Source organism: Saccopteryx leptura, chromosome 2 (assembly GCF_036850995.1).
Source record: "Saccopteryx leptura isolate mSacLep1 chromosome 2, mSacLep1_pri_phased_curated, whole genome shotgun sequence".
Classification (NCBI taxonomy): domain Eukaryota; kingdom Metazoa; phylum Chordata; class Mammalia; order Chiroptera; family Emballonuridae; genus Saccopteryx; species Saccopteryx leptura.
In genome coordinates, this window is record NC_089504.1 from 79,243,716 (window position 1) to 79,257,347 (window position 13,632).

At 42.0% G+C, this 13,632-nt stretch overlaps 1 protein-coding gene across 5 annotated transcripts in view; it reads left to right on the forward strand.

Moving 5' to 3' along the window:
- Window positions 1–13,632, forward strand: part of ADAMTSL1 (ADAMTS like 1) — a 1,002,857-nt gene that overhangs the window by 960,943 nt on the left and 28,282 nt on the right. For all 5 annotated transcript variants that reach the window (XM_066368243.1, XM_066368245.1, XM_066368244.1 and 2 more), the window contains 3 exons: window positions 4,625–4,837; window positions 6,734–6,914; window positions 10,443–10,650. In XM_066368243.1, the coding sequence (XP_066224340.1) occupies window positions 4,625–4,837; window positions 6,734–6,914; window positions 10,443–10,650 (602 nt within the window). The remainder of the gene's footprint in view (window positions 1–4,624; window positions 4,838–6,733; window positions 6,915–10,442; window positions 10,651–13,632) is intronic.

Here is a 13,632-nt window from a genome sequence, read left to right on the forward strand (position 1 = left end):
TCAAATCAATAAAGCTGTAAGTTTCCCAGCTCCCTGAGCCATGTAAGTATGGAGTAGTTTTCTTGGGCAGAAAGCCATAAGCTGGAAAATCATACCTGTTGCACCTGGGATTTTGTAGAGTAAGCTCTCCCTCCTGTTTCTGCCACTGCTTTTTGTCACACCTCTGTGCTTTCAAAGAGTTTTTGTTTCATGGTGTTATGTTGTTGTTGTTCTTCATTAGTTTATATTTTATGACTGTTATCTGCAGGAAGATCAGTCCAACCAAGTTATTCACTATTACTGGAAGCTAGAATCCCCAAATTATTTCAAGAGTTTTTTGACCAAGATTTACTCTGTTCCTGTTTTGCAACATTTGAAGTATTCCCATTCACCATCCTTTTTAAATTCTTCATCTCCTTAATAACCCACTTGTTAGCCTGCTTCTAAAGATTTAAGGCCCTAAATAAATTTTCTCTTAAAGAAATTGGTGCTCAGAGTATTCAATGTGATATTTTAATTATACGAACACTTTTATTTTCGATTTCACTAACTTCAAATTATTGACCATTCAAACATGAGTTATAATAAATTTTACCATTTATGTTACCAGAAAAGGGGGGAGGGTTGGTCTGTTGTTTTCATAAACTAATTAAATGACTCATTCATGTTACAAATTCTTACTAATCACTTATTTGCTAACAACTTGTTTCTTAATCAACTTCCTTTCTGTACTTCCATGATATTAGATTATCTTAATTTTCCTCCCATCCCTCAGACCACTTCTCAGACTCATTTCCTATCTCCTTTTCCTTCTTTAAACACTGAATGCCAGAGTTCTCCCATTGTTTTATCCTCATCGAAGATTTCTGCACATGTACATGAGACCCGGTCCCAAAATCTAAGTCTTCAGCTCTCAGTTCATTCCATTTTTTATCTTTATCATCTCAATAGATTTTCCATCCTTAATTTCCATAACAACCTAAGCATATCAGTTAGCTATAGCCATGAAGAAGAAGGAAAAGAAAGAGAAACATTGTTAAAAAGAAGAATCTGCATTTTTAAAAAACCAGCTCTCAGTGACCTAAAATAACAATCATTTATTCTTACTGATCTTATTTAGTTCAGCTTATCTAAACTGGGTTTGGCTAGGGTGGCTTGGCTGTTCTCTGCATTTCTCCCGTCCTCCTCTTGGACCACCAGGCCAGTCCAGGCATGTTCTCCTGCTGGCAACAGCCAAGGCTCAAGAGCATAAGCAAATGCTCACGAGGTCTCTTGAGGACTAGCACTTGGAACTTGTACCCCAGCACATCTGCCTTATTGATCTTATTGTGGTAAAATACACACAACATAAAGTGTACTATTTCAACCATGTTTAGGTGTACTGTTGAGTGACATTAATTACATTCATATTGTTGTATAGCCATCATGGTCCATATCTCCACAATTTTTTCATCATCCCAAACTGAAACTCTGTACCCATTAAATAATAATTCCCCATTTCCCCTTTCCCAGCACCTGGCAATCACTGTTGTATGAATTTGACTATACTATGTACCTTATATAAGTGGAATCATACAATATTTGTCCTTTCATGTCAGGCTTCTTTCACTTAATGTTTTCAGGGTTCATCCATGTTGTCACGTGATTCAATATTTTGTTTATTCATCCATTGATGGACATTTGGATTGTTTTCATCTTTTGGCTATCATAAATAATACTGCCATGGAGATTGGTATAAAAGTATCTCTTCAGGTCCCTGCTTTCAGTTATTTTGGGTACATATCCAAAAGTGGAATTGCTGAATCATACAATAGTCCTGTGCTTAATTTTTTTAGGAACTGTCCTACTGTTTTGTACAACAGCTGCAACATTTTACATTCCCACCAGCAGTGCACAAGGGTACTAATTTCTCCACATCTTTACCAACACCTTTTTAGTTTCTGTTGTTGGTTTATTTTATAATAACCATCCTAATTTCTATAACAATTAATGATGTTGAGCATCTTGTCATGTGCTATTGGCCATCTGTATATCTTTGTAGAAATCATTTTCAAGTATGCCTATTTTTTTTAATTTGCTTGTTTGTGATTGTTGTCGGAATTCTTTAATATTCTGGATATTAATCTCTTACCAGATCTAGGATTTACAAACAATTTCTCTCATTCTATGTGTTGTTTTTTCAATCTGTTCATAATGTCCTTTGCACAAAAGGTTTCAATTTTGATGATCCCCAGTTTATGTAATTTTTATTTTGTTGCCTGTGCTTTTAGCATCATATCCAAGAAATCTCTGCCAAATCCAGGTCATGAAGCTTTTCCCCTGTGGTTTTCTCATTTTTATACTTTCATCTTTTAGGTTTAGTTTTTTGACCCATTTTGAGTTCATTTTTATATATAGTATATGGTAAGAATTCAACATTTTTTTTTTTGCATGTGGATAGCCAGTTTTCCTAGCACCACTTGTTGAAAAAAGTGTCCTTTCTCCATTGAATGCTCTAGGCACCCATGTTGAAAGTCATTTGACCATATATACAAGAGTTTATTTCTCTGGTTTCTATCTATTCCATTGGTCTTTATGGCTGCTTTATGCCAGTACCATACTCTTTTAATTACTGTGACTTTATAAGTTTTCAAATCGGTAAGTGTGAGATCTTAGACTTTGTTCTTCTTGTTCAAGGTTGTTTTGGCTATTTGGGATATCTTAAGATTCCATCTGAATTTTAAGAGAGATTTTTCTATTTCTGCATAAGAATATCATTGGACTTTTGATAGACATTGCATTGAATCTGTAGTTCACTCTAGGGACTACTGATATCTTACTAATACTATTAAATCTTACAATAAATGAACATGCTATATCCTCTCATTTATTTTTTAATTTCTTTTAGCAGTGTTTTATAATTTTTACAAGTCTTTCACTTCTTTAGTTTATTTTTTAAGTATAGTATTTTATTCTTTTTGATACTATTATAATTAGAATTGTTTTCTTAATTTCTTTTTCAGATTGTTCATTTTTAGTGTAATATCTAACTCAGTTTATTGGCCAAAGTAGTCACATGGCCAAACCCAAAGTCAGGAAGGATGTGGGAAATACAGCCCACCCATCATGGGAGGGCACCACTAAGTTATATGGCAAAGTGAGTCAACATAGGGAAGTGTGAATTATGGGATCCTGTAACACTATATCCCACACTGAGCTTCTTAAGCAGATTTTAGCATTATTTTTCCAGAGCCCTTCTTCAAAGTAGTCTATTCAAACCCCTTCAACATACACAAGTATAATAAAAACATTAAAAAAAAAGAAAGGGTGAAAGGATTAAAGGAATGAGCAAAGCACATAGGTAACAAAGTGCTTAGGTAAATTGTTGATGCCCAACAGAACAAATAGTAGGTAAGAACACAAAGCAAGGAATCAGAAGGCCTGTTCCTTGATCTTGGGAAGGTCTCCTAACATCTGAGCCCCCGTTTCCTCCTCTGGCAGTAGGCTGGATGATCTTTAAGAGCCTTTCCTCTGTTAACTCTGCATCCTACACCAATTCTAACAGTGCTGGCAGCACTGGAAATACCTTCTCTTTACAGATCCGTGAGCACATACATCCATGCAGGTGGCCAACATGGGTCTCACAGATCTCATCATTTTCTGCTTTACCGTGCAGTTTTCTTAGTGTGCTTTTCTTTTTTAATCCTACGACACTGGGTATTTCCTTGTAAGAGGAAAGATAGTCTTTGCTATCCTAACTGTCCCCAGAACAGTAGTCACCAAATAGATTTTTTTACATGAACTGAAGGAATTTTTAATTTTTAATGATTTATCATGTGTTTTAAACTTCCAAGTAAATTTTCAGTGGAAGCCAAGTTGCTGGAAGCACAACAGCAAATTCATCAAGTACTCTGAATTTGGAGAAAATGAGTTTTCTCTCACAACTGCGATCAGTGTATCGTACTAATTTTATGCTACAAAGCCTTTAAGCAGACATGATATCTTAGTTTAATATTTTGGAATTGTAATGTACCAAAATATGTTCAATGGCTATGTAAATAAGTGTAATATTATAAATGTCCAGTGCAGGCTTGGTAAGAGTTGTCTGAAAGCCAAGGTTCTTGACTTATAGAGAAATGAGATCAGTATTCAAAATTGTTTTCCTAGTCTCTGTTGAAAAAGTTTGGCTTGAAAATCATATAAAGAGTAAAATGAAAGCAGTATTAGACTTACCAACTAAAGTTTGATTGTTAACTATGACTGTATGGTATGTATTTTTTCCCAACTCACTACATTTAAAGAAATTATTTCTTTCATTATATAATCAGCATAGGAACTAATTAACTTGAAAAAATGTTCAATGGGTGAATATTAATTGCTTTATTTTTTTTTGAAGTTGGTAAAGGGACATAGATAGAAATATACACTCACTTTGTATCCTCCATAAATTTTACTTACTTGATTAATAGTCACCCGCCTAGAGTCCCCAAGTATGAAATACTGTATCTTCTGTTTGCTTGGGAATGGCAAGAGTGAGAGAAATGCCATGGGGAAGACTATATTGTACTCATGGCCTCTAGAGCCACATGGATGCTAAAACAACTCATCAGGAATGTGTCCTTTCTGGCTTTACCAGTGGCTTACCTCTCCCCTCCTCTCCTTCTAGGCTGCCCCATCAAAGGTCACCCTACCCCCAATATCACCTGGTTCCATGGTGGTCGGTCAGTTGCCGCTATCACAGGATTGACACATCATATCTTGGCAGCTGGACAGATTCTTCAGGTTGCAAATCTAAATGGCGAGTCTCAAGGGGAGTTCAGCTGCCTGGCACAAAATGAGGCGGGAGTGCTGGTGCAGAAGGCCTCGCTTGTCGTCCAGGGTAAGAAGCCCTTTGGGCTTTGGGGCGGGGCTGATTTCTTGAACAAGTAAGTCCCCCTGGGAATCTAATTCTCTAGTAGACAAAGTGATTTCTGATCTCTGGAGGTTCCTAGAGCAGGAAAACTGAAGCCAAACCATGTTTCCACTGGCTCCACACCAGCAGAGCCTGGATAGACCAGTGCTGCTCTCGTAAGTGGGCCCTTCTGCTCATGATGTTGCTGCTGCTTGAGACCAAGGAAACACCACCATATGGCAAAGTCCAATGTGTTTCCTTTACACTGGGTTCACTAGGAAAGAACACATACACGTGCTCACACATGTAAAGTCACCTGTTAAGAAAAATGCAGCCTGACCAGGTAGTGGCACAGTGAATAGAGCATAGGACTGGGATAAGAAGTGCCCAGGTCTGAAACCCGGAGGCCTCTGGCTTGAGCGCAGGCTCATCTGGTTTGAGTGAGGCTCACCAGCTTGAGCCTAAGGTCGCTGGCTTGAGCAAGGGTTCACTTGATCTTCTGTAACCCCCAGTCAAGGCACATATGAGAAAGCAATCAATGAACAACTAAGGGGCCACAACAAAGAATTGATGCTTCTTATCGTTCCCTTTTCCTATCTGTCTCTCTGTCCCTCTCTCTGTCTCTGTCACAAAAAAATAAAAAAGAAAAATATAAATTTTCTGTTGGTTTGGTTCCAAAATGAGACATAATCTGAACCACTTGATTATTGGCTGCTGCCCTGGGAGTCAGGGCTGGTGGGGTACCTGCCCATTGCCGTGCAGGGTCTTCAGCTGCAGTCACCCGCTGGGCACGCACCAGGCTCCCTTCAGGAGCAGACCGGGAAGCTTGAGTGACTGGTTCATCGAACTCCCGGGAGCACTGGCAGTCAGACAGCCCGTGGGCAGGCCTGGCACTTGCTGTACCAGAAAATTATGATAAGCCCAAAACAGTGGAAGAGGAACCCACGCTGGCCTTGCTGTAAAAACTAAGCGAGGCCTTGAGTTTTCCAAAGGCCAGTTGTACCTGTGGCCTATGTGTGACACCTTTAAGGGAAGCAAAATTCTACTACGTATTCTAAAGGGAGGGTTCTGTGGGAAAGGACAGACTTTCGTGCTGCTATAGCCCATACAGAGGAAGAGCTCTGAGCACATGGGTTTTTCCCTTAATCCTCTTCCCTCACCATTTGGCTTTCCAGACAGGAAAATAAATATTCTCTTTTCTTGCCAGCCAGCCATTCTCTACTAAAAACCAGAAGCCAGAGCCTATCTGCAGGATTTGAAACACACAAGTTTGTAAATAAGCACTCTCAGTTTACTGACCCACGGTTATTTTAACAGCTTTATTACCCGTGAGTCCCAGACCCCCAACAGAAAATCCAAAGAAATCACCTTTCTTCCTGATATCAGTGTCTCGCCCAGTTGAGTTCTCTCTGGACAGGCTGGTTTTCCGTAACATCTACAAAGTCTAACTTGAATCTGCACTTTTAAATATGATCGTTAAATGTCTGATATTTTCATATCTCTTTGTTGAAAAATAAAGTCACTTGCTGGTGGTGATCCAGTCTGAAAAAAAAAAATAGGGAAAGTACTTTAGGAAGTATGTTTAATCAGCTACGGCTTTTGATTAAGTACTCGCTCTGTGCCAGGCTCTGGGCTAGGCTCCCCCATTCCCCGTCCCACCAGGCCTCACAATAACCTGACGATGTAAGAGCTAAGGTGCTTATTTCATGGCTATGCCAACTGAGGGCTCTGGAGACCGTGTCATTTGTCTAGATAAGCTGGGAATAGTGCCCACTGAGGGACAGAGACTCATTCATTCCTAACTGCCCTGCTCAGAAGAAATATAGAGCATGGGCAATAAATAATGCTGTCTGCTTTTCACCTCTGATCGTTCTTCTGTGACAGATTACTGGTGGTCCGTGGACAGACTGGCAACCTGCTCAGCCTCCTGTGGTAACAGGGGCATTCAGCAGCCCCGCCTGAGGTGTCTCCTAAACAGCACAGAGGTCAACCCTTCTCACTGCGCAGGGAAGGTTCGCCCTGCCGTGCATCCCGTCCCCTGCAACCGGAGAGACTGCCCTTCTCGGTGAGTGTGGCAGAGGCTGGCTCAGGCCTCCCCACCCCCCAGGATGGACCCTGACTTTTAGCCAAGTTCGGGACCAGCCCTTTCTTGGTTAGCACTATGCAGGGAGAGACTTCAAGTGCAGGTAAGGGGACCTGCCCTCCAAGGAGCTATTCCTTCCTGAAGGCACAGGTTTGTCAGGACTCTTCACCATGCAGAAAATACCCCTCAGAAGGAGTCTCCTCCCTCAGCCCTGTTGTTCCCTCAACTCTGAACAAGTTAAGGGCTGTTCCGGGCATTTAAATGCCCGAAAGACTCTGTCCAGAGGGCAGGAACAGCTCAGGCACTGGCAGGAGATAAAACTGGCTGTTTGTAGAAGAAATGTGTTTGCAGTTGAAGTGCTAAAGGGATGGGGGCCACTGGCCTCTCCCCCAACCCTCCCCCTTTCTTCTAACTGTAAATACCTGTGCTAGTCAGTACTTTAGTTTAGCTAAAGAAATCTTATCCTCTTCTTTTCCACAAAGGATGGTGCCCTGCTAAAGTTGAAATCGATCTTCATTTCTTATGGTTGCCTCAATATCGGATATACATTCTCTGCATCCAGGTCCCTTATAGAGCCCAGAATGACACCCACAGTCTGCCTCTCACGTCTTCCTTGAGCTTTGAGAAGCCATGGATCCCACTCGGCATGCCCATCATGGTCTTCAGTCAGTAGCTAAAGGGATAATGGATGGGCTTAGGGTTGGCACTGGCATGGCATCCTGAGGCTGGGGGTCTTGGCTGGTCCCTGAAATATCCCTTTGCTACCTATCTGCAGGTACTTCCATATACCATTTAGGCAACTGCATTGTGTTTTGCTAGCTGAGTCATAAGGAGCAGCTGAAACCAGGAGAGACTCAATGAAATATGAAACACACTCATTAATATCAGCAGTTTGACTTGCTGACGGGAAGGTTTCCACGGGAATGATTAATGTCCTTTTATACCCTTCCTGAACTGTAACATAGCCCATACCTCTCCTCTCGCAAACCCCTCACCCCAGCTCCTGAAAAATTGCTGAAATGTATATTTGGAAATAAAAGTTGATTGAAATGCAGGCCTGACGTTCACCAGGGATATAAGAGACTGGAAGACTGCCGTTGCCAAGCTGTGTGAAATGAAGAAGAGGTCTTGGGCATGCCAGGGACTTTTTGATTTGCTGGAGTGATGGTCAGAGTCAATCAGCCTCATTTACTTCTGCAAATGAAATAATAGCTGTGTCTCCTTGGGTTGCAGTGCCCCCAGGAGCTCTCAAACCTCATGCCGGCTTCCTAAGTGGCTCTGCTCCTGTGGGTGGAATTCTGCATGCAGTTCTCTCTCTCCAGGGCAAACGGAGCAGGGAAGTTCCATAAAACTAAATAAGTCACAGATCCAGACGCAAGAGGAATTTGCTCTCTGTCCCTGCTACTTTCTTCTCATGAGGGCCAGATGTGGTACCACTGGACTAGGAAGAGGCCACAGGATCACCTTTGACTGATTTCCTCCCCACCTTGGGCACTTTAGCAGTCTTTTTTGCATACACACAATCCCGGTGCCCTGGTCTTCTTTTTGAGTAGTTATAGGCAGTCTTGTTTTGACCCAGATAGGACCATTTCATTTAGATAAATTTTTTCTCAGACAAAAAAAAAGCAAAGAATGCTTTTCCCCCTCCAGTGGTCGGCAAACTCATTAGTCAACAGAACCAAATATCAACAGTACAACGATTGAAATTTCTTTTGAGAGCCAAATTTTTTAAACTTAAACTGAATAGGTAGGTACATTCCTTATTGAGGTAGCGCCCGCACATGGTATTTTGTGGAAGAGCCACACTCAAGGGGCCAAAGAGCTGCATGTGGCTCGCGAGCCGTGGTTTGCTGACCACTGTTAGACTGGTTGAAATGGCACTGTCTTTCCTAGCTATTTTCCCTAAAGTGTCCCCCCAATTCCCTCCTCTTTGAGAATTATCCTAGGGTATAAACATACAAAGAGAACCCCTACATCAGGGGTCCCCAAACTACGGCCTGCGGGCCGCTTGCGGCCCCCTGAGGCCATTTATCCGGCCCCCACTGCACTTCCGGAAGGGGCACCTCTTTCACTGGTGGTCAGTGAGAGGAGAATAGTTCCCATTGAAATACTGGTCAGTTTGTTGATTTAAATTTACTTGTTCTTTATTTTAAATATTGTATTTGTTCCCGTTTTGTCTTTTTACTTTAAAATAAGATATGTGCAGTGTGCATAGGGATTTGTTCATAGTTTTTTTTATAGTCCGGCCCTCCAACGGTCTGAAGGACAGTGAACTGGCCCCCTGTGTAAAAAGTTTGGGGACCCCTGCCCTACATGTTTGTATATGGACTGAGGATCTCAGAGTTTCCCAGCTGACATCTTGGCTCTATGAGAAAAGCCATTTGTCATTGTCTTGGTCAGTCTCACTTCCAAGGATCTGAGTTGTAACTAGAACCCAGCATTCTGAGAACAACTACTTTCAGCCCTCTAAGAAGTGCAAGACCTGTGGACCGTGACTCATAGAGGTGGGAAGGTGCTCCAGAAAGCTGGAAGACACTTTGCATATACCTGAGGGATTGAACAAAATCAAATGAGAGGTGGATTAAGGCAAGGGAGAAAATACAGTGAGTACTAGCAGACAGAATGTTGACTTAAGTGAGACCCAGATTGCTCCTGGGTCCAGAGGTGACATGGATTTGGATCTGTCTTCCCTGGGAAATTGTCTCTCCTTTGCCCCACACTTGGATGCCATTAAGAAGTACCGGAACCACAGTGCAGTGTAACTAGTTCAAGACTGTTCCCCAACCACAGTGCAGTGTAACTAGTTCAAGCCGTGTTCCATCCAGATCACGGCTTTGGGGGCCAGTGTCAAGCTGAAGCAACTGTTCTTCAGATTATTTTTTTCAAGATGTGTTTTTTCAGCCAGTTTCCAAAGGGTATTTGTTTCCCGTGGCTGCTATAACAAATTACCACAAGCATGGTAGCTTAAAACAATAGAAATTTATTCTCAGTTTCAAAGCCCAAAAGTCCAAATCAAAGTGACAGCAGGGTTGCGCCCCCTCCACAGGCCTGAGGGGAGACTCTGCTCCTTGGCCCTTGCAGCTTCTGAGGCCTCTGCGCATCCCTCAGTCTGTGACCACAGCACTCCATCCTCTGCCCCTGTGCTCATGCAGTCTCCTCCTCTGGTGTGTGGACTCCCCCTCTCCTCTCTAAGAATACCTGTGATGACATTTAAGGCCTATCTCGCTAAATGTAGGATAATCTCACCTCAAAATCGCTAATTCTACCAGCAAAGACCCTTGGTCCAAATAAAGTAGCATTCACAGGTTCCAGGGATTTAATGCAGATTTCCTTGGGGGGGAGGCATATTCAGCCTATCCCTCCAAGTCTATACTGTGAAAAGGCCCTGTCCCCCAGATTAGCAGCTCTGTGGTGAGAGCATGGGGATGGGTGGGGCTCTTTGCTGAGAGTGTAGGCATCAGTCCTTTCCCCAAGGCTGGCCCTTGCCCTGACTCCTCCTCCTCTCCACAGGTGGATGGTGACCTCCTGGTCGGCCTGTACTCGGAGCTGCGGGGGAGGCATCCAGACCCGCAGGGTGACCTGCCAGAAGCTGAAAGCTTCTGGGATCTCCACTCCTGTATCCAATGACATGTGCACACAACTTGCCAAAAGGCCGGTGGACACGCAAGCCTGTAACCAACAGCTCTGTGTGGAGTGGGCCTTCTCTAGCTGGGGCCAGGTGAGAGCATTTTATTTGAAAGGTGAATCTAAAGGTGCTGACCCTGCAACAGTAGGAAGTGCCTAGCATGTGATCTATCCTGGCAAATGTTCCAAGTGCACTGAGAAAAGCATGTAATCTTCAGTTTGGGGGTGAAATGCTCTATAAATATCTATTAAGTCAAACTGGTCTAATGTGGCATTTAAGGCCATTATTTTCTTATTATTTATGTGTCTGGATGATCTATCTATTGAAGTAAGTGGAGTAGTCAAGTCCTGTTAATACTGCATTACTGTTCATTTCTGTCCTTATGTTCATTAATATTTGCTTTATATTCTTGGGTGCTCCTTTGTTGGGTGTTCAGATATTTATGATTGTTATATCCTCTTCTTGAATTGATCCCTTTATAACTATGTAATGACTTTGTTTCTTTTTACATTCCTTGTTTTAAAGTCTGTTTTGTCTGATTATCAGTATTGCTACCCCAGCTTCCTTTCCCTTCCTATTTGCATGGGGTATCTTTTCCTGTCCTTCCACTTTCAGACCATGTGCATCCCTCTGTGAAGTAGTCAAGTGAGTCTTTTGTAGGCAGCATGTGTATGGGTCATTTTTTTTTATCCATTCTGCCACCCTCTGTCTCTTTATTGGATCATTAGTCTGTTTACCTTTAAAGTAATTATTGATAGGTATGTGCTTATTGCCATTTTGTTCTTTTTTGGTTGTTTTTGTTCTCTGTGCTTCTGTTTTTGATTTCTTTTGATTTGTTGGTTTTCTTTATGGTTTTGATTGGATTTCTTTCTCTTCAATTTTTTGTGTACTTTTTTGGTTTTGGTTTGTGGTTACCCTGAGGTTCACCTAAACCCTTCCATATCTACAGCAGTCCACTTTCAGCCGGCAGACATTGACGTTCAATTACGTTCTAAAAGCACCACAGTGTTACACCCCCCTCCATTCTTTATTTTTTATATCATGTTTAAATCTTTTTGTTTTGTGTGTCCCCTGATTATTTATCATATTAGTTCTTTTTGCTACTATTGTCTTTTAATCTTCATTAAGTGGTTAATTCATTGTGATTATTGTACATTTGCCTTTACCAATGATTTTTTTTTATTTCCTTTATTTTCTCATTCCTGGTTATGGCCTTTTCTTTTTTGCATAAAGAAGACCCTTAATATTTCTTTCTTTCTTTTTTTTTTTTTTTTTTTTTTTTTTTTTTTGAGTGAGAGGATGGGAGAGAGAAAGAGAGACTCCCACATGTGCCCTGACCAGGATCTACCCAGGAACCCTTGTCTGGGGCTGATGCTCGAATCAACCAAGTTATCCTCAGCACCTGAGGCCAACGCTCTAACCAGTTGAGCCACTGGCTGCGAGAGAGGAAGAGAGAAAGAAGTGGGGAGGGAGGAGGGAGAAGCAGATGGTCACTTCTCATGTGTACCCTGACTGGGAATAGAACTTGGGACGCCCCCATGCCTGGTCAATGCTCTATCCACTGAGCCAACCGGCAGAGCTAAGATTACTTATAAGGCTAGTTTAGTGGTTGTCAACTCCTTTAGTGTTTGCTTGTCTGGGAAATGCTTATCTTTTCTTTGATTCTGAATGGAAACCTTGCCAGATACAGTATTCTAGGTTGTAGAGTCCTTTCTTTTAGCACTTTTAATATTTCCTGTCACTCCCTTCTGGCCTGTAAAGTTGCTTCTGAGAAATCAGGTGATAGCGTTATGGGTTTTCCCTTGTACGTAACTAATTACTTCATTCTTGCTGCCTTTAAGATGGTCTCTCATCTTTAACTTTTGCCATTTTAATTAGAATATGTCTTGGTGTGGGTTTCTTTGGGTTCATCTTGTTTCAAACTCTCTGTGTTTCCTGGACCTTGATGTCTCTTCACTTACCCAAATTAGGAAAACTTTCAGCCATTATTTCTTCAAATATTCTCTCTGCCCCTTTCTCTCTCTCTATTCTCCTAGATTTCTACAATACAAACATTAGAGCACTTGCTGTTATCCCAGAGGTCTTTTATACTATTCTATTTTAATTTATTTTTTCATTTTCCTTTTCTGATTGGGTGATTTCCACTATTCTATCTTCTAATCCATTCTTCTCTATTAGCTAACCTGTCATCAATCCCCTCTAATATAGTCTTCATTTCAGTTATTGTATTCTTCATCTCTAATTGGTTCTTTATTAGATTATCTATCTCTTTGCTGAAGTGCTCTCTGAGTTTCTCTGTTCTACTCTCAAGTTTGTTGAGTATCCTTATGACTGTTTCTTTTAATTCTTTATCAGGCAAATTACTTTTCTCCAGTTCATTAGGGAGTTGCTCTGGAGAGTCTTCTAGTTCCTTTATTTGGGGAATATCCTTCTGTCTCCCTATTTTGTTTGACTTTCTGAATTTGTCGCTCTAAGTTGGCTGGAATAGCTATCTCTCCCAGTCTTAAAAAAGTAGTCTGTGTGTAGATGTGTGTCAGACAGTTTTGGCATGTGGGTTGTTGTCAGGGCGGGTGCATATGGTGCTTCGTGTCCTGGCCTGCAGGAGTGGGTCCTGGGAAGCTAGGTGTGTGCATGCTTCCTTGTCCTTCTGATCAGGGTAGGGTTGATGGGTGTAGATGGGGCTGCACAGTGCATGTTTAGTGTGCCCTGTTGCTTCAATTATCTGTTGTCAGAACAGGGTCTGGACAGAGTTGCTGTGCATGCTTGCCTCTCAACACCCTACTAGCTACACCCTCTTGCTGGGTGGGACAGCCTGTCTGTGCACACAGATGTACTTTGCTAGTTCTGCACTCTCTCCTAGCTGGGCAGCCCTGCATGCACACATAGCAACACTCCACATGAGAGAGCCCTGCATGTGAGTACCACAAAGTTTTGCTAGTTCTGGACTTTCTTCGGGGGCAGCAGTCCCATATGTGCATGCAACAGCAGTGCCCCATTGTCTGTCCCTGTACTTGTTCTGGATGGGCAGTCCTGCATGAGGCTACTACAGCACTTTTCTTGCTCCACACTGTCTAT